General features: G+C 39.0%; 1 protein-coding gene across 2 annotated transcripts; it reads right to left on the bottom strand.

Moving 5' to 3' along the window:
- Positions 1 to 14: 14 nt before the first annotated feature.
- Positions 15 to 19,990, bottom strand: ANKLE2 (ankyrin repeat and LEM domain containing 2). Of its 2 annotated transcripts, XM_084297297.1 has the most exons (14): positions 19,974 to 19,990; positions 18,974 to 19,046; positions 14,946 to 15,434; positions 12,484 to 12,675; positions 11,476 to 11,669; positions 10,325 to 10,513; positions 9,904 to 10,026; positions 9,463 to 9,529; positions 8,577 to 8,758; positions 6,858 to 6,964; positions 5,777 to 5,970; positions 4,094 to 4,811; positions 3,432 to 3,563; positions 15 to 3,061 (listed from the first exon to the last, which is right to left on the bottom strand). In XM_084297297.1, the coding sequence occupies exons 3-14, from the start codon at positions 15,421 to 15,423 to the stop codon at positions 2,824 to 2,826; spliced, it is 2,814 nt and encodes a 937-aa protein (XP_084153423.1). In that variant the 5' UTR covers positions 15,424 to 15,434; positions 18,974 to 19,046; positions 19,974 to 19,990; the 3' UTR covers positions 15 to 2,823. The 2 variants fall into 2 exon arrangements, with proteins under 2 accessions (XP_084153423.1, XP_084153424.1); XM_084297298.1 differs by lacking the exons at positions 18,974 to 19,046; positions 19,974 to 19,990 and adding an exon at positions 19,704 to 19,951.
- Positions 19,991 to 20,187: the final 197 nt, after the last annotated feature.

Genomic DNA, 20,187 nt, shown 5'->3' with positions numbered 1-20,187 from the left:
CAAATACATTGTGACACTTTTAGCACTCATTTATTTTTTAATAGAAAGCTGGGTAACTTCTGTGTTTGTTTTTAACATGACACTTGGCTAATTTAAAAAGAACAACAAAAAAAACCCTGATCTCTTGCACCTTTAAAAGTAAACTGAAGCAATTCCAATCTGATACAGTGTCTCCACAGGCTCTGTGTGGAAGAGCTTTACTTCACAATGGTGACTGATCAATCGCTACATAAATTGCTCCTATTTTAAACAGAAGAAGAAAATACATTGTTAGAAAAATTCCCTCTTAAAATGCAGTACAACTGGAGTAATGCAAATTATGTAACAAATAAAAAAATATTCTCTTGACTGAACCAAAACAAAATTACAAAGTGGAAGGCAGGGTATGGTGGTGGTAGGGTGGGGAAGTGTCTTAGTGTGTTTTCATGTGTGTGTATACACATACGTAACAGTAATATACATTTAAATATTAAAACAAAAAAAAAAAGCAAAGCGTAAAAAGGAAAAAATACTACTGTGTTAGTATCAGTCTCCTGGCTCTGATAAACCCTTACCAAAAGTGCAGCGTTGCCATATGACAAATCAAGAATAGCCAGATATCTGCTTAGCAACTTTCCCTATGACTTTGTCTTTACCTTGATATCATGCAACTACTTCCCTTTATCATTTGAATAATTTCTCCAGAATGACAAAGACATAATTTACATTGAATTACTGACCTTCCCCCCCAAACCTTTTTAATTAAAACTGTAGGAATTTTGAGCCTTCCAACAGTAGTTTGAGACCACAGAGACTGCTGCATCAAACAACTGAAAAAAATATGAAAAAGTCAAGTTAATATACTTGGTAACATAGTCAGTTACAGTTGTTTAAATGTCTGCTAAAGAATGACACCCACCCCAAGCTTGTTGTCTGGAATATCTCTGAATGACAGTCATTTGAGTAAAATGTTTTTCCTAATGTCCAGATTATTGGAAAAAGAATTATAAAGAAAGATCTAATTAAGTGTTTATTTTTAAAAAATAATTAATTTCTAAAATAGGAATGTTCTTCCACAGTGCAGAGCTGTTGCACCAAATAAACTTAGAAAGAGAAGTTAAAATACGTTCCATTCCAGAAATCCCAGAAGAAAAACTTTGTGTGGCCCACTGCAAGCAGGTGCCACTTTTTTAAGCTTTAAAAGAACAAAAGTTTAATTAAAAAGGTATGTTACAAAAGGCACTATTGAGCTTGCAAAAGCATTAAGTGCAGTTTTCAGGTTTATACCAAATAATGAAGCCATTTAAGTGTGTATGAAACAGTCACTAGTGAGCAATAGCCATCAATCCTGTTAAGGTTTGTATTTGTAAAGCCAGGCTCTGTACCGGTGAGAGCTACAGGTGGTGAAGGGACCAGTACTAAGTGATAACAGCCTGCCTACCATTAGTGTTTCTTTAGCCATACATGTAGGTTACAAAAGTCCCAGAAGGCTATCTACTCACATTCCATGTGGCATCCATGAATCCTAATCCACCTTTTTTTTTTTTTATTTTAATTGCACAGCCTTTTAAGGTTTTAATTATTTTTCTAATCAGTTTTGTGTTGTAAATATAAGATAGTTTGCCTTTTTTTTTTTTCTGTTTCCTTTTTAAATGTATTTATTTAAAACAGCAGCACTAGAGACCTCTTTCTGGAAGCTTTCTTTCAAGCAACATTACAAACATTAAACTGTCTTGAGTTTTTGAAAAAGCAGTCTTCAGTCTCAGCATTGTGCTGTCAAAATAAGTCATTTTTACGGAAGGCTAAAGAAAGAATAAAATTTTTGACTGCTGTAGTAAAAGATCATTACCACATCCAGGCTAGAGGCATAGTGAAAGTGTAGATTTCAGTGAAAATAGTTCTTACTCATCTCTTAACAGTTGGGAAATAAGTAGCTGTATCACAGGCCACTGCATACCACTGTAATATATTACAAACTAGACCATTAAGGTATGTTGCTGGTAAACTTGCTGAAATTATTGCTGATGTGCTTTTCTGTAGTAACTATTAACATCTGCTAATGTTAAAAGCTTTCGTGGGGAAAAACAAACTAATTTTATCTTTTAAACTTAAAACTAACCTTTAGCAGAATACCAGTAATTTCTACAGTGCTCCTTTACTAAAACACTCATTAGTATCATGGTGTTTGTAACAGCCTCAGATCAGGTAAAATTTGAGGTTTTCTGTGTAAATACATGCATACATATATATGTGTGCATATATGTGTGTGTGCATTCAACTATCTAGATCAACCTGCTGGCTGATTATGCACAAGGGTATCACACTCATACCCATCATTGGAAGGTGGTTGTTACTGAGGCTCTGCCTTAGGCTTTTCAATTGCCATGTTCCCCTGCAAGTGGAAGAACATTTTACAGCTTGCCATCCATTACTTCTAATAAGATTTCTGGTAAGACTTTGCTGCTGATGTGCTTCCTTCAGACTATCCAGGCAAAGAAATGTAGTTGAGGGCTAATGAGTTAATTGTGATGACAGCTGGTGATAGTAAAATACCACCATTTCTAAGTAAAGGTTCAGCTCACTGCTCTACTGGCAACAAGGGTTAATTCATAGCTACTGGACAACTGCACTGACTGTCACTAACTTCTTGCATATCACCAGTAATCTATCATCTCATATATGGCATAAAGACATATATTCAATTTTTGCAACATAGATTTGTCCTCAATTGAGGAAAAATAAATAGCCAAGTGCAAACCTCATGTCACTTTAGTAACATTGTAATTTTTTCCTCCACTCTAACAATGAAAATATAATTAAAGTTCCAGGAAAATAAATCATAGTTTAGTGAGTAGGAGGCTCTGAAAAATAACGCAGTTTTAACAGCGCATGGTTGATACAAGCTGGACTGTAGCGCCCAGGGCTCCCAGGGTCTGGAGAGAATGAGGCAGCATTGCCATATTTCCCTGGACTTCCCGTCACAGGACTGTTTCTTCCTGGACTAGAATACACTGAAGCATTTGGTGGGCCAGCAGCAGTGCTTTGGGACTTGTATCTTCCCTTCAATGCCGGACTTGGCCAACTGGAAGAAAGACAAAGGCATTTTGCATTTCGTTAAGAAAACTGCAATAGAGCGAGCGAGCAGTAGTGTTACTCGGTGTCACCTGCAAGTCAGTCTTAGAAATAATTTACCATCAGAGAAGCACTGTAACTGATGTCTGAGAAGAGAAAGTGACAGCACAAATATATCACATTGATTTAGACATGTTGCTTAATTAATGAAATGTAATTTTCTCCAGAATGGCCACAGAGAAGGAGCAGGTGCTTGTGAAGCACCGTGACAATTTTGGTCCAATGCTCCCATAAAAAAAGGGGCATTAGGAGCAAAATCCACCTGAGCTTGGTTAGTGCCATAGGTATTGTGGCTCATTTGTTTGGCTTTGCAGCAATACCTTTGCCTGTCAGATGACGAGTACGACTGCACCGCATGTTTCCATTTGTAAATAAGGGGGTACTTCTGTGGATCAATCTGTTCTGCTTCTATAGCTGCTAAGACATCGCTGTCCAGCTTCGAGGGCTGTTCCCTAGATTAAAAACAGAACAAGATAAAAGAGAATGACACATCTGTCCAGGCAATAAGCCATCCCAATTCTGAAACTTTTTTTTATAAAAGCAAATTACCCATGTTCCTCTATAAACAGTTTCTGTATGAACTTTTTCCAGCAGGTCCAGCTATAAGTAACTGTCCATTATTACACAGCAGCCTCATTTTAAAAGTTTTGAAAACTTAATCTGAGGACATCCCAACAGTATAGTAAACACTTTGTTAACCTAAACTAGGCTCACCATGAAGTTACAAGTCCATCAGATGAATAGTAAACAACAAAGTTACCTGAAACTGTGATTTGGAAAGGTTTTGCCTTTGTTCTTTGCATTTCAGATACAGTATTCAGGTAATTAATTGCAAGAGCTGTATGGCTACTGTACAAGCACTGAAGCACCTTAATAAACGTTGCTTAGTTTCACGTGAACTTGACCTTGCTGCCAGTGATACTACAAAAAGCATTTTGTTTTGCGTAGATGGACCAAAGGACAAATAAAAGATGATTCATACCCAAGCAGAAATAATTTCTTATTTGTGGGTGAAGTCTTCAACAGAAATTTGTGGGAAGGAGGCTCTTGACATATTTGTGCCTTATTAGTCTGAATTCCAGATTCCATGGACAATCGCTCCTTTTCTGATGGTATTTTGTGCTCTGTCCTTAACTTGGCCTCTCCAGGTTTACCTGTAGCACTTGCCTCAGAAGAACTTGCCAGTGCAACCGCATAGCAGGTCTTATCCAGCTGGTCCTTGGCTATTCTACCCTGACTTATTCTTTGAGCCAGAATTCTCTCGTTCACAGTTTTTTCACTGATTTTATTTGATTCTCCTGCGTCCTCTTGTTCTCGGAAGGTCAGGCTTTCAAATTCTGACATCACACTGCAAATGGGCAATACGCGACATTCTTCTCCATCACGCAAGTGCTTTCTGTCATTAATTATCCTTTCACTGGCCACAGGATTACAAAATCCATTTTTGCTGGAAGAAGCCACCTTTTCGTAGTGCCTGGGGTGATCTGATGTTTCTATGATGTTTACTGTACGCTCCAACGACAAAATATCACACTCAGAGTCTCCAATAGCATCGATGCTAGGTTCTTTGGACACAATAGGTGGGCTGTTATTCCGTGCTGCGTTTTGTCTGTTTTTAATTTCTTCTAAGCTCATGTCATCATCATCCTCATCCAAAAATGCTCCAACAGAAATAGAATTGCAGCACTTTTTACTCTTGCCTGTAAACAATTTTAATAAGAGCAACACATAAGCTGACTTGCAACAGAACTCCCATCAAATAAATAAACTAGGAACAAAACCAGTCTTTATGCCTTACTTTATTTATTGAGGCCCTCTGTAATTTTATTTATGCAGCAGATTGAACTAACGCAACTTAAACCTACAATGCAAAATGACAACCTCATGGATCAATCTTTTTTGCAACTAACCTTTTATATCCTAACTGTTTGAGAACCTTATTTCTTACACTCCTTAATTCAATCATTAGCCAGCAACAAAAGGATAAAATCCAAAAGCAGAATAGGCTAGGAAAACATTACTAATATGGAACAGTGCATGTTTCTGTCTCCTCAACGGAACAGATGCTTACAACTACTCCAATGATTATCCTTCAGGGTTTTGTCCGCCCAGGTTTATCCCAGTATCAGAGCTCCTTCAGATCCATAATCACAAAGGAAATGAGGAAGGAGCACAAAGATTTGGGAGCAGTGTGTGTAGTCCATAAATACATAGCAAGCAGTGATTTAAGGTGTTTTAAAAGCTTCCTGGGTTTTGTTGAGTCTAAATTTCATCCTGAAGTGTAAATAGCTACTCCAGTAATTTAAGAAGTTATTTATTCTGTATCTGTGGATTACAAAATTCCATAATCTACAAAGAAATTTCCAAATGCTCTGGAAAAAAACATACTGAAAGCAGAACATTCTTACAGGAATTTCATTTAGGGGCTATAATCATGTAAATAACTTCTAATATAAGATAAAGAACATCTAATGAGGTCTGTTCTAATTCTCCCATGTTCACATTGTTGTTAGCTACTTTTTCAATGCTATAATCAGACTGTTTGGATAACAGATTAATAATAGCAACCACAATAGGTGAATACCATTTCCCTGGGCACCATGCTTTTCCCTCCCTCCTCTCCCTAGGTACAACCTGTTGTTTGCAACATTTGCCTTTTTCTTACCAGAAGGATGTGGAGTTTTAAATCTATTGCAGGTTTCATTTTCCCCTGTCTCTTGCTGAGCCTTTTCGCTCATTTCCCGATGACTCAGGTACTCTTCTAATTTTCGCAACCCCTCCTGGGAAGACAGATCAACAAAACAGCCCAGAAATTCCCAGTATTCAACCCACGGGAACCCCAGTTCATGAGCTAACTCCCTGCAATAAATAAAATAAAACGAATCATTTGTGAAGACATAAATATTAGTTTGACAATAACTTTTTTCTGAATACATTTTATCAGCTATTAATAGGAGTATAAATGTGCAACTAGGCAACACAATCCCGCAACAATCAACAGTCTGTGCAAGCGATACACATGCTGTTAGCAAGCATAGCATCGTGTTTCTTTAGAATATTTTTCAAATGTTACCTGTTTTTACAGTTAGCACCATACATTTCAATTTTTAAGCTGACTGTATCTAGACATCAGATGGACATGAATCCACACCAATGTAGGCATAATTTGAATGACACTCCATTTAATAGCTTTCTTTCTTATTATTTTGGAATGGGAGAAGGTAAGAGGAAGCAAGGGGTTCTTTTAAGGAAAGGAGTGTGATCAGCTGGAAACGAAGTATGGTTTTTCTCTATATATTGCTGATACAAGGTATTTTAACAGCAAGGACACATGATAACACACACACGGTTTTTGTAAAGCAGAACATTTGTATTAGGACCTTTTCATTCTGCTATCTTTTTAATAGTTCCACATTTTCCAGAATAAGTAGTTTGAGCATAATTTTAGATCTCCTGACAAATCAGTTGAGTGAATGTTTGGGAAAAGCATTCAGTATGTATCATCAAAACTGAAATATTTTGTTATTGGCAAAGCTGGAAAGCCATGTCTCATAGTTTTAGCTGAAGTATTTTGTTCACACAAAAGAACAGTAAAAATCCAAGCACAATATAGTCTATAAAATATTTCTGGCAAATAACTTTTGCCCAAACAGATGTTCACTAAGTAATAATTGTACTCTTAGTACAAGTGTTTTGCTTTTAATTGTGCTATTACTAATTCTCTATACTGATACTCTATTAGATACCTTCCAACTCTTTCAACACCTCTTTCCAAATCAGATTTCCTGACATTGTGAAAGAAGCCAGCTTTCTCTCGGGGTGGAGTCTTCCACAGCCTGCGAAATTCTTCAGCCTTTAAAAAAAGAAATAATTTTTTAAAAATCACCACATACAATATGAAAGTAAATCAGTGCTGGCACAATGCCTACCTGTAAGGTCTAGAAGACATTTTGCTGTGCTCTGTCTACATGTTCAGTCTCTAGTCAAAAAAATTCAGGTTCTGCCACAAGTATTGCTCAACTCTAGCTATGAAACATCTCATTTTGGATCTAAGGTTATTCCTCCCAGTGTGTTTATTAGCTTACTTTGGTCTCATAACTGTTCATTAAAAGAATAATGATGACAGTATATAACCACCTTTACGTAATCTGTATTGATACTAGGTCTAGGTGGTTTTAATTTGTATGCAGCAGGAAATAAGAGGTGTGTCTTACAACATTATAATTTTATTTAATGACAAATGCTCATTTGTTTAGAGGCTTCCACGATGCAAAGGTGGTGTTTTTACATGTATGTATCTGATTCCACAGACTTGTTTCGATTGTCATAATATATTCTTGCTGTTTATTCAGAAGTTTGAATTTGAACTCCCGAACTTTATGCCTTTATACATGCAACAGTGACTAGGATCTCTAACAGTATGTCACCAATCAAAATAATGCATTATTTACACCCTATGTAAAAATTTTCAAGTATAAAGCATATTTACATTTCTGTCAGGTGAACAGTAAATTGATCAAAAAGCATCTTTGCAAGCAAAAAATCTTAAGCATTTTCGTAGAACTCTGTCCCGTAGGAATTGAAGCATCACAAGACGGAACATTCTTAATCTCATTTACTCACTACGTCTAAAGCTGTTGTACTGTCAGCATGGTCATATGAAACAAGAGTCAAGGAAATGCCTATAAATTTAAAGTACATTTCACTGGTATCTAAGTATTCTTCATGAAAACAAAAGACTTTTCCTACTATACAATCACTACTCTTTCAAAACTATCCAGTAGCCACTACTTCCTCATCAGCTTTTCCATTTAGAAAAAAATATGAACATTAATTCAAGAAGCAAAGGCATGATGAACTACTTCAAACTTTCTAGAAATGAGACAAAGATGTATTTTTTTTAACCCAGTTCATAGCAACACATAAAGGCTTGTTTAGCATTAGAAAGTTAGAGAAATTATCTGTGAGACAATGCAAGGTTTGTCAAAGAGTACTCTTTGACCAAAATGATTAAAATAGAATACATTAACAAAAAGAACAGAACAACTTTCTTTCGACTAGATTGGCTTCTGCAGAGAGAAGCTGTGGCTGGCTGCCCCATCCCTGGCAGTGCTCAAGGCCAGGCTGGATGTGGCTTTGGGCAACCTGGTCTGGTGGGAGGTGTCCCTGCCCATGGCAGGGGGTTGGAATTGGGTGATCCTTAAGGTCCCTTCCAACCCAAACCATTCGCTGATTCTATGAAATTTCCACTCTTACTTACGCCACCTGTTTCTGTGTTTTCAGCAATAAAAGATTCTGTAGTTTTCCCTCACTATGGAAGAAAACCCTGTTCAAGATTAAGAAAGCCACGATCTATAACAGCAGCAACAATGTACTGTGTATGTTTTCTCCTTACTGGAGGAAAAAAAATTAAAAAAGGGAAAAAAAGGCATTAGAGTTGGATGGAGTTCTCGTTATATCCTTACCTTTGAGGGGCTCATGGGGCCTGCAAAAGCTCTTATAGACAACACTGGATCTTTGGGGCTGCCAGGGTATTTAGATAAAGGTGTCTGGGGGATCTCGTCTGTCTGATCCGGTGACCAGGGTGCACCAATTACAGGAGCTGAGGAATTGTCTTCTGCTCTCAGCAGCGGTACATAGTATCGACCTCAAATACAATAATACAAAGCTTTCTTAACTTCATGTTACGTTAGCCTGCTGTTTCTTCCAAGAAAATCAATCTTTCTACTTTACCATTTGACTTTCATTAGTAAGAATACTTGTAATGCTTGTATACTTGTAATGCTCCTAATTCAAACTCACTGTTTCAGTTTTTATTGACTGCTTGCAGGTTGTAATGCAGTTCAAGCTCCCTTCCCTCTCAAATGCAAAAATACATGCATTGATACACATGACAATTCCTAAAGCTTGTCAGCAAAGTTCAAAACCTAGTTTTTCAAATGCCCAAACTCACACATGACAAAACAGGGAAATCTTTCATGTCAAGGAAATTACATGGCTTCCAAACATGACAAATAAACCTCCTGCTCTGTAGAGGGCTTTTGTTTGCTTTTAGATTAAATTTGCTGCTATAGACTCATTGGATAGAATACGGGCCATGACTGCCTTACAGAGCTATGAAGAAACCCTTGTGATCCATCCAGTAAGAGTACTGACCACATAATTTAAAAGACACAGTAAGTTTTCTGTTCCTTGCCAGTTCTAGAGTTTCTTTTTGATTTTTTTACAGCACTTTACGGTAGCACCACTTATGAACAGAAATGCTACAGAAAACAAAGAAGATAGCAAAGGTCCTGGTGAAAAATAAAAGGTATCATATGCCTGATATGGTATAAAACTCTGAATACAGACCTTTCAAATACTCTCTTAGTTTTTCTTTCAATTCTGCAGATTTATTCTTGCTTCTCTCACACACTACCTGTTAATATAATATTAGTTGTTTATTAATAAAACATAAGGCATCAATCTCCAGTCAACTGCAATGAGTTCTTGAATAGTCACATTACTGGCTTCTACCAATCTCATCCAGTTCTTTTAATTCATAGTTGAACTAACCACTAAAATACATCCACATCCATAAAATGGACACTAAAGAAAAAACAGGGAATCATAAAATCCAGACCTTTCTTTTGGATATAATCAACACAAAATATTTTTAATGTTATCAGAGATTTACACTCTAATCATGGCACTAGTATCTCAGACTTCTATCTACAGTAGGTTAGTAAACATTCAAACTTGAAAAATACTACTAAGGCATAATGATTTTGTTGTGGACACTGAGAGACTTACTTCTGCTGGAGTTTGATCGTATTTGTTCCTTGGATTTTTTACAATAGCTGGGTGTGAGGTAAGCACATTAACAACGTCCAAATTCCCAAACTTGCAGGCAAAATGCAATGGAGTATCAAATCCCTGTGATGGGAAGGAGGGAAAATTCACATATATTTGGAAACACAATAAAGTCAATCCCCTGTACTTTATTTTGAGACTAGAAAAAGTAACCGAATGTTGTGACTGATTGACCAAGCTCTTAACAGATCATTTCTCACCATACTGTGGAATAATGATCATTAAAAAATACAAAACCCATGAACAGCTCATTTTTCCTAGAAATGACCCTTTCTATTGTCTTTCCTTCTCCCTTGCACTTCCTTAACCCCTTCCAGTTGTTTTCATAATAGTAAGAAACTGACAAAAGTACAAATCTTACCATTTTATCTGGTGTATTAAGGTAAAGGTCAACAATATATCGGATGCGATTCTTTAACATTGTACTATCATCATCTGGATACATAAGCCGCATAAATTCGGGATTTTCCAAAGTGTCCAGTAATAACTGGCAGATACCAGGTTGATTCTCTTTGGCAGCAACATGCATGACATTGTACCTGCACCCTTCCTGAAAACAAAAAAGACTTAACATTAGAATGAACAGAAATCTAAACACTCACACTCTCTACTGATTTAACGATGAAAATTCAAAGGTTCCCACAGTCTTATATTTAGATTGTTATTTCTTAATATTATCTTAGGAAAATATATTTACAAAACAGTAGATAAACACTCAGAGCTGCAATAAGTTATACAGTACTGTAAAGACATGTATCTACATACCCACATTATTCTTAAAATTGACTACATTATCCTTACACTCAGCCATAGTCTGTTTTGACATTTAGGGCAAATACGTAGCAAAGAAGGCATATTAAGGTACTACATAATAAAAGGAGGTAAGAAGCACACTATGTAAATAGAGCAAGAAGAAAGGTGTATATATATAAAATTCATTGCACTGTAACACATTACATACTAAATGTTAACAGCCTCACAAAGCTGGTCTGATACAAGTTAGTTGTTAACATGTGATTGCCAGTCTTCGCTAAATGGTAAGTTACGAGTGAATTTTAGATCCACAGCATGTTTTGAAATTTACAGCATGGTGGTCCCAAGGTAAGCAGTGCTGTAGGATCATCTAGTCACAGCCTAGACACTCCCCTGTTCCATAATACCATTCCATTAAAAAATCCTGGTTGAAAGTTATCAATACCACATGAAGACAAGGCTATTCTTCGTTACTGGTCAAAACTATTATTTCCCTCAAAAACTGCATACTCCATTTCTTTAGCTCTTCTGAAGCAAAGCAAACTCAACTATCCTGGGGGCACTTCTGAAAGACAGACAACAGCCACATTTCTGTTAGCTTCCAGCTAGTATCAGTAAACACGGAGAAACTGTGCACCGTGGAAAGAAGTTTTTTCAAAGGAAGAGCGGGAACAACATTAATTCCAGTTCTGCTTGTCAGGCCTCAAAGTTAAATCACTAAACTGGAACCGGGATTTTTTTATATTTTTATTTTTTTACCTGCACAACCGTTGGATTGTCTCCAGATCCAATCAGATAGCGAGGGTTGCTCCAAATAAGTTCTGAAAACGTTGATATATCTCCTTTCTCAACAGCTTTCCGAAGTTTAGCAGTAAGATCCTGAGTACGTGGACTTTTGTAACTGTTGGCCCTTTCCTTATTAGCAGTTTCCATCTCAGGGGAGCATAAGCCATCTATTAAAACAAAAGTATCATACTTCTATATGCATTCTTTAAAGTGATCACTACTTTAATACCACCATCAAAATCTTTTAATCTAAAGTATTAATTTTGCCTCATTAATGTAAAGAAATATATATATATATATTATTGACAAGAAATTTCAACATACTAGTAGATAGTAACAGGTAGGAAGGAAAATATGACTCAATTGTCTTGTGAAACTTTCAGAGTTAATATGGACTAAAAAATTGTGTAACTACTAATCTGCTTCCAAAACTGAAAGCAAAATTCTACAAGAAATAAGAACTTCTTGAATATTTGAAATTGCTTTTGCAATTATATGATTTAAGTCACTTTAATCTAGCAACTGGGAACACTGTGAAATACAGTCATGGGTTACAATTTTATTTCTGAATATAAGACCTTACAGAACAATTAAGTACAGTTTTAATATACTGTGCAATTTTACCTGCGCCTTATTAAACCTGAAACTCCTGAAGTCCACAAGTATAATCAAATTCCACCAAATATAGCCAGATGCTATTAAGCAACATATCTCTGCAGGCTGTTAACAACATTTCAGATTTGAAAGAGTAGCAATATTTTTTAGCGTAAAATTTGTGCAAACCAGTACAAAGGCAATCATTTTAAAAGTAACAACTTTATCACAACAAACCAATTGCGATTCATTAAGATGCTTCACTCTATCACTTTGATTTTTTTCTTGTTATAAGTACATTGGGTATGAAGTGGTCGGTTCTTTTCTGATAAAAAAACTACGAGATTGCATATTGTATCTACAGCACACACGAATACTCTCACTAACCTCTGTTAAATGATCCTGTTTTCATTGGAGACAAAGTTAAGGAGGACTTGCTTGGAGATGGAAAGTAATCACAAATTCCTTTAGCAAATTTCTCAGCATCTTCTCTGTTTGAAAAAGCTTTAAAACGGGAACCCTTAATCATCTTAACAGCTTGGAGAGCTTCTTTTTTATCTTCATAAACATGTATTCTCTCTGAAACAATGTAAAATCAACATTGGCATTTCAATACCTCAGATTTGTTCCTAGAAACGGATTATAAAATTATCAGACTATCCTTCCAGTTTGGTCATAAACTGTTTCTCTACGAACGTGGCAAAAGAATCAAAGCCTATTTAAATTTTATCATAGGAAACTGAGAGGAAGAACGTTACACATTCCAACTAACATCAGGTGCTATCTGTACAGTGAATGTTCACATTAATCAGCGTTTTAAAGATCTCTTTTATAAACAGCCAGTTTCTATATCAGAGTATTTCACATCTAGACCGAAAAGCAAACTCAGAGCTGCACCCTGCACTATTTTCCATGTTTTTCTGTGCATGAAGTTCAGCTATGTAAGTGACCAACCCACTGTCGTAACTTAAGACTTCTACACAGAACCTCAGATGGCAATCAAACCATTCTCCTTCCTCTCCTTCCACATTTAAGTAACTCTGTTCAACTTAAGATACGGGAATATCTTTTCTATGAGAACAAATATTCACTACTGCCTCACAGTGCATGACGCTTTATGCACTACTGTAAGCCTGCCACTAGGTCATTTGGTGATTCCTTATGGCAGTATTTACAGATGAAATGTGAAGAATGACCAATGCCTCTTGATACCAACTGGCATTAAGACAGAAAGGAAAATATGAAATTTGTTAGATCATTTTAGCTTCAATTGATGATAGAATAAATAGCTTTTTGATTGTTTATTTCTAAGATTACTTTTTTTATTCTTGAGAGGAATTAAAGGCACAGGAGGGGTACAAAAGAAGGAGAAAGATTTTTTTTCAGCTAAGCTATACCTAGAGTAGAGGATTTTCATGTGCATCAAATACTATGGCAGAACAGCTGGGATGTTTCATAACTGTATTTCCATGCCTCAAAAGATTCAGTAAGTGCTATATACAGGAACAAGAAAAAAAAACCCACAGCTTCAATCAGCACCTAAAATAGTAGCACAGTGGTATTTGTACCATCTGCTTTACAGAAAAAATGTCTTATCTAGATATGATTGTAAAATGGTTATTGTTGGAAGTAAAAAAAAACAACTGTGTATGTCCAATTTAAGATAATACTTGTCACAGACAGAGAGAAATTGGGGCAAGTCTGGCACAAGCACAGAGCAGAAGAAACCACATTATGTCTTACAGTGTTTTACAGAACATGGATTCTAATAACGTAATAAAGCATAATATAGATTATGCTAGGAAAATCATTTGTAATAAAGAATTTGAGTATTATTATAAAGGTCTGCTGTCTTAGAAAGCAAAATAAACAGAATTAATCTCTTAATAGTCAAACTTTCTGTGTGTGTGTGTGTGTATGTGTGCTGAGAGGCAACTTCATATGTCATTCTTCAAATTCATGTCTTCAACTCACACTGAAACAGCACAGTTGCAGTCTGTGATGGACTTCAGGAAAGGAATTTTAAAAAGGCTGAAATACCATCCTGATTTTCCAGACTGACTTAACTGGTCAAATGGGAGTACAGCATGGATTCTAAACTCAAAGTAATCACATTATCAAAATCAACACGTCTTAGTTCTGCAGAGTACTTTCTGTAACAGTTTCTTATACATCTACCTCCTCATTAAACCACACAAGTATCACTGAACTCTCAGTCTGACTGTAAGGGCTAATAAGAAGGACGTCACAGAACAGACATTCAGTTTAGGTCCTAAATGAAAAAGTCCTGAATAACCTAGCTATGGGATTGTATGGAAACCAAAACAACAACAGTGTGACCATGTCCCAGCTGATTGGCTAAAATTGCTTCCTGGCTGTTTGCCCTATGTCATATCTGTACTAGCAAAGTTATTTGTAACTTACATAAAATACATTTGTTAATAATTATTAAAGCTTAGTCCTTTTAAATACTGGCCCAATGTTTCTTAATACTAATTCACACAGATATGCCCACAATTAATTCCTGCACAATAGAAATTATTTCACTTTTTGAAAAGACTGCTACTATTCACTTAGTTCTTCCTCTCCTTTTTTTCTCAAGGGAGAAAAAGAAAGGTGAGGAAGTCATGGCAATTTTAATAGTGTAAAATCATGTGCATTCATGCTTCACAAACAAATGCTTTTTGCTCATATTTGGTATCCACTCACCTTTACTGCCTCAATTTACAGTGATATGTAACTGGATATAACGGAAAACACTCCTCAGAAAATAATACTTTGTTTTACTATACAATATGGAAAGCACAGGCCAGATTTGAGCACCTCAGAAACACACATATGACATTTACCGTTTCTTGCCAATATGTCATCATAAACAGGACAAACACCATAGTAGAGCGGAGGATCACTGGATGGCGTCTGAGCACTCATCTGTGAATCAGCATATCCTGCTCCACAGACTGGAGCCGAACAGTTCATGTGCATCACAGCTTCTTCTTCTGGAGGGTTCAGACCCACACAGTACCCAAAGTCTGCCTCTTCGGGAACGTTTCCCTCATGGTTGTGATTCAGCACTGCATTTTTCAAAGCCTTTTGAGATTCTGCCTGGCTGCTGTCAGATGGGACATTTCCAGCAGCAGCCTCTGACCAACCCGATCCTTTTTCTTCCAATGCTCCTTGCTGCTCCAACAAAAACTGAGCCAACTTTTTTTCAAAAATAAACCTAGTAGTCACGGTAATGGGCCCACACTTGAGTCCTGCTCTTACAACTTCTTCTCTAAGCTCATCAGGGGTGAGCTGCTTCAGTCGGGATAATATTGCATCCATTGTTATTTCACCTGGAGGCGCGGGGAAAAAAGAGATGAGATGAACTGTAAAGACCAACGACCTTTCTCCTACTATTTAAATGCTGTATTAAAACAAAAAGTATCTTGTAACTATTGTTCTGATTCTGAGGAGATGAATGCAGATGCAGAGAAGGCAAAATATTTTTCAACTCAACACAACAGTAGAGTTTTCAAGCCACGAGCCTTTAACCGTTATTCCCTCTCCTCTCACAAATACTTGTAAATACACGAAAGTGTATTTATAATGTACGTTTTATTTTGTTTTGTTCTTTTAAAATTTCTTTAACACTTTCAGAATGTAAATTCAATCCAGAATGTTTATGCATGGAAATTTATGACAGGCAGGGATAATATTTGACTCTTGTCAGGAAATGAACAACTGGGGTGAGTAATGGCATAGCAGGACATGATAGATACTGCAAGACTCAGGTTAGACAGTGCCTACAGCTAGAGGCACAGTCGCTATTTCTGTTATTTCACTAAGAATTTCTAGCTGAAAAAAAGTGTAAGACGGAAGCATGATGCAGCAGCCAGAGGAGTCTATCTCTGGCAGTGACTCAAGGCTGGAACTATTTACACAACATGTTTTTTTTCCCAGCCCCCGTTTTGACAGCAAGAAGCCAGAAAAACAGTTGATCTTTTCACATTTCCCTCCTTGACAAAGAGCAGCAGCTGAAAGAATTTCTGTATTTCCAAAGGAAAACCCTTCTCTCCAGTACAACACCGTAAATTTCCCTGCTCAGTTCCTTCCACATTACCCACACACTTACAGCTTCCACATGGGCAGCAAAAAGATACTGAAAACATGATGCCAGTACCAATTACTTGCTGTGAAAAGCCTTTAAACGTAAAAAATACAGGATTTGGGGCGTTCAGTAACATAAAAAGCTTCAACGTTATTTCATTAGATCCTACATCCATATAACCATAAAGGCTGTGAATGTTCCCTGCTGTACATGATTTAGAAATGACAGCATTACGGCAGGAACGATTACGCTGCCGTGCTCCTTTAGCTTGTTTTCGCTCCTCCTTAACTCGGCCTTTCCCTCACCAGCTAACCAGTTCATGCCTGGGGCTGGTGCTCGTGACATTTTTAGCACCAATTCAAGCAAGTTACTGTTTCCCAAAAGGAAGAAGTAAAAATATTATTTAAACAGTTGTATTTGCACACCAAGGCATGGATCAGGAACTCAGCTAGGACTATTTCTTTCTATTTAAAGCAAAGGGTTTTGTGGTGGTGTTACTTTTTTTCTCCCCTGTAGCACTCCCCATGCACTACTTTCTGTTGTCTAAGCATGGTATGAGAAACACCTGGTCATTTGAAGAGTTCTCCTGGTTTACGAACAGGGTTTAATGCAGCACTTCGCATGAGCCAGAACATCCACTACAACATGTGTCTTTGGGTTACTACCGTGAGGCTTGAGCAGTGAGGGGCTGCACCCTAGGTCAGCAGGCCTGCAGCATTTCAAACACGGGATCCTAACACGCCCGGTGTGCTTTCTGTCAAAGCATGCAAACTCAGAAGTGATTCCAAGATTGCATCCTCATCGCAGAATTGCAGTATAGCCAACACCCCTTTTATTTCATTTGTATGGCCAACAGCATTATCACAAAATATATCAACAAACTATACATGACCGCATTGCTTTTAAATCATCTGAAGGTTAAGTTGGCAAAGAGCAAAACTTCTCAATATAAAAAAATACAGTATTCATACATTTTTGGAATAGTGAATACAGCCAAGAAAAATTCTCACTGGCATCAGAATTCAAAGCTATGGTATTTCTAAAACTAGGACATAGTTTCTAAAACTATGGAAACAATGTTAATGCCAAACTTTAGGTAGACTTTCAAATATTTTAACTTGGCAGGTATAGTTATGTGAGTGTGAGGGATGTTTTCTTTGAGCAGTAATTGTGTTTTTTTTTCCCCTTCTTTTGAATGCCTGCTTTTAAACGTGTTGTTCTTAGAGCACGCACCTCAGTCCCAGAGTATTTCATAAATACTAACTGAAACCTTACAGAAGCCATGGGAAATGAGAGCATTGCAGCTGCAGAAAATAAGCTGTGCAAAGACACAGTTGATGCTGCTGAGCTACCTCCACAGAGTATTCCAGCTCCCTCGTGATGCCTGAACCTCCAGAGAACCTCACTGCTAGGGTTATCTGACCTGCCCACGGCCCTGTGACTCTGTGACACGTGAAGGGGCTGTGAGGGTGGTGAGGCCCTGGCCCAGGATGCCCCAAGAAGCTGGGGCTGCCCCATCCCTGGCAGTGCCCAAGGCCAGGCTGGAGGGGGCTTGGAGCAGCCTGGGCTGGTGGAAGGTGCCCCTGACGTGGCAGGGGTGTTAGAACTGTGTGGGCTCTGAGGTCCCTTCCAACCCAAACCATTCTCTGATTCTACAATTTTCTCACTCTTTTTTAATGAAATTTTATGCCACTCTTTTAATTAAGGATAAAATGTGGCCCTGACGTTATATACGTGAATATTAAGACCTTCTATTCTGATCACTTCCTTTTTGAGATTAACTGAAAAAAAAAAACATGGCAAAAATGAAAACTCAGAGCAAGAAAAGTTATTGCAGAAACATCTCAACAAAAGTAATTTGAAAGGCCTTATATTGAAGAATTAACTCAGGAAACGTTCACATTTTTAGGGTTTAGAACCAGCATGTTCATTCCAAACGCTGCACAAGAGCACACTCAAATGCGTGCAGTTCATATCTGTAGAGCACACAGGCACGCATGAAACCTTTCTCTTTGGCTTGGGGTTAAGTCAAAAACACAGGAAAGGAGTAATTTCTCTGGTATCTTAAGTTTTGATACAATTTACTGCCTAAAATTTGATTTTCAACCTCATCAGCGTAAGAAAATATTTATTTAATGCATCCATTACAACAGTGTACAACCGCATCAGAGTCAAATGACAAAGCAGACCCTCCATGAAGCAACTGATCTTTGGTTTCAGATCTGTCAGTATGAGGAGTTTTCTAGATAAAAATTGTTTGTGTGACAACATTCACCCAGCTGTCAAAGGCCATATTCAAATTACCTGCCAACTTGTTTCATGATAATGTATTTTCCTGTTCAGAAACACAGATATGTTTCTCAAAGCAACATAGTTGTTTTGAATCTCCCATAGCAGTTTATTTACTACAGCATTAATAAGATTTTTTTTTTAAAATAACACGGCTTATTTTAAAGAGTTTGGAAATTTGCTTAGAAATAAGACAGAACTTTCATGAAATGTTTGTACTGACACTAAGCTTTTAGCTAATACTGATAAACATCTGTGCATTTTTAAATGCACTGCCTATTTCCATCTGTCCAAACCAAAAGGTGTGACTTGCAAACCCGCACACTAGCAGCTGTTTTAAGATAATCATTTGGACAGTTCTGTATGTGCAGATTGCAAAAGGTTATTATTTGAACTTTAAAGTACATTTTATGTAAATTCAAATGATCCAGAGTTCGGCCAGCACTAGTGCAAGTTACTTTTCTCTAATTTAGCACACAAGGTCTTGCAAGTTACCTTCAGTGGTTTTGCAAATACCATCAACCACTGGAACAGTCACCGCACGCTTGTGGCTTCTTCCTAATCAATCCTGGAAGAATGGGCAAAAAAACACATTTTCTTTTGTCTTGCTACGTCAGTATGAAACTGCAGAATCTGCTTCAAAAAATTAAGGCCAGTACCAGGAGAGAATGAATAATCAACTTTTAAGGGCGGCAGTGCTGTTCTTTCCACTACTTATCAAATGGTTCTGTAAATTAGCAATGCAAGAACACAGGTTGCTTTTTCTTCACTCCTTATCAAACCCTTCAGTGAATTAGCAATGCAATAACAGTTGTGGTTTTTGTTTTTTTTTTCCACTACTTATCAAACCCTTCAGTAAATAAACACTGCAAGAACGCTTTTTTCCCCCCGCTGCTTATCGAGCCCTTCAGCACACAAGCAGCACAAGCACGCGTTTTTCCCTCGAGCCAGGAATTCACCGCGAGCCGCCTCCTGCCTGCAGCCGCACACCCACCGCGGGGGCTGCAGCTCCGACCCGCAGCTACCAGCGGCCGAGCCCCCGCCGCCGCCGCCGGTCACCGCCTGAGGGCTCCGAGCGCCGCGGCGGCGGCAGCAGGGCCGCTCCCCGACGAGGCGGGGCCGGGCCCCGAGCCCACCGAGGCCTGCAGCGGGCAGCCGGGGCCTGGCGAGCGGGGCCGCCCGGCTCCCCCGGGGCCGCCCCCAGCCCCAGCCCCGCGCCCCTCACCTGGGCGGCTCCCGCCGCGGCGCCGGCTCCCCTCGGCGGGCGGCGCGGTCGGGCCGAGCGGGGCCCGGCGGCCTCGCGGCCTCCTGTCCAGCAGCCGCAGCAGCCAGCCCACGGCGCCGATGACGGCGCAGGCGGCCAGCAGCTCCCAGGCCGGCCAGCGGCCCCAGCCGGCCTCCCACAGGGAGCCCCAGCCGGCCCCGGCCCAGCGCTCCATGCCGCGGCCCGCCCGCCGCCCGCCGCCGCCCCTCCCCGCCGGGCCGGGCCCGGTACCTCAGCGGCTCCCGCCCCGCCGCGAAACGGCCCCGTCGCCCCGGCAACGCGCCCCGCGGCATGCCGGGACCGCGCCTCCTCCCGCCCGGCCCGCTCATGGGCGCCGCGCGGGGGGCGGCGGGAAGGCGGCGCCGCTGCCTCAGCGCCCCGAGCCCGGCGGGGAGAGGGGGACCCGGCCGGGCCTTACCGTGCCGGGGGCGGCCGCTGCGGGCGG

Source organism: Netta rufina (assembly GCF_964035555.1).
Source record: "Netta rufina genome assembly, chromosome: 17".
NCBI lineage: Eukaryota > Metazoa > Chordata > Aves > Anseriformes > Anatidae > Netta > Netta rufina.
The sequence above is the reverse complement of the archived record's forward strand: the minus strand, read 5'-3'. Positions and strand labels throughout refer to the sequence as shown.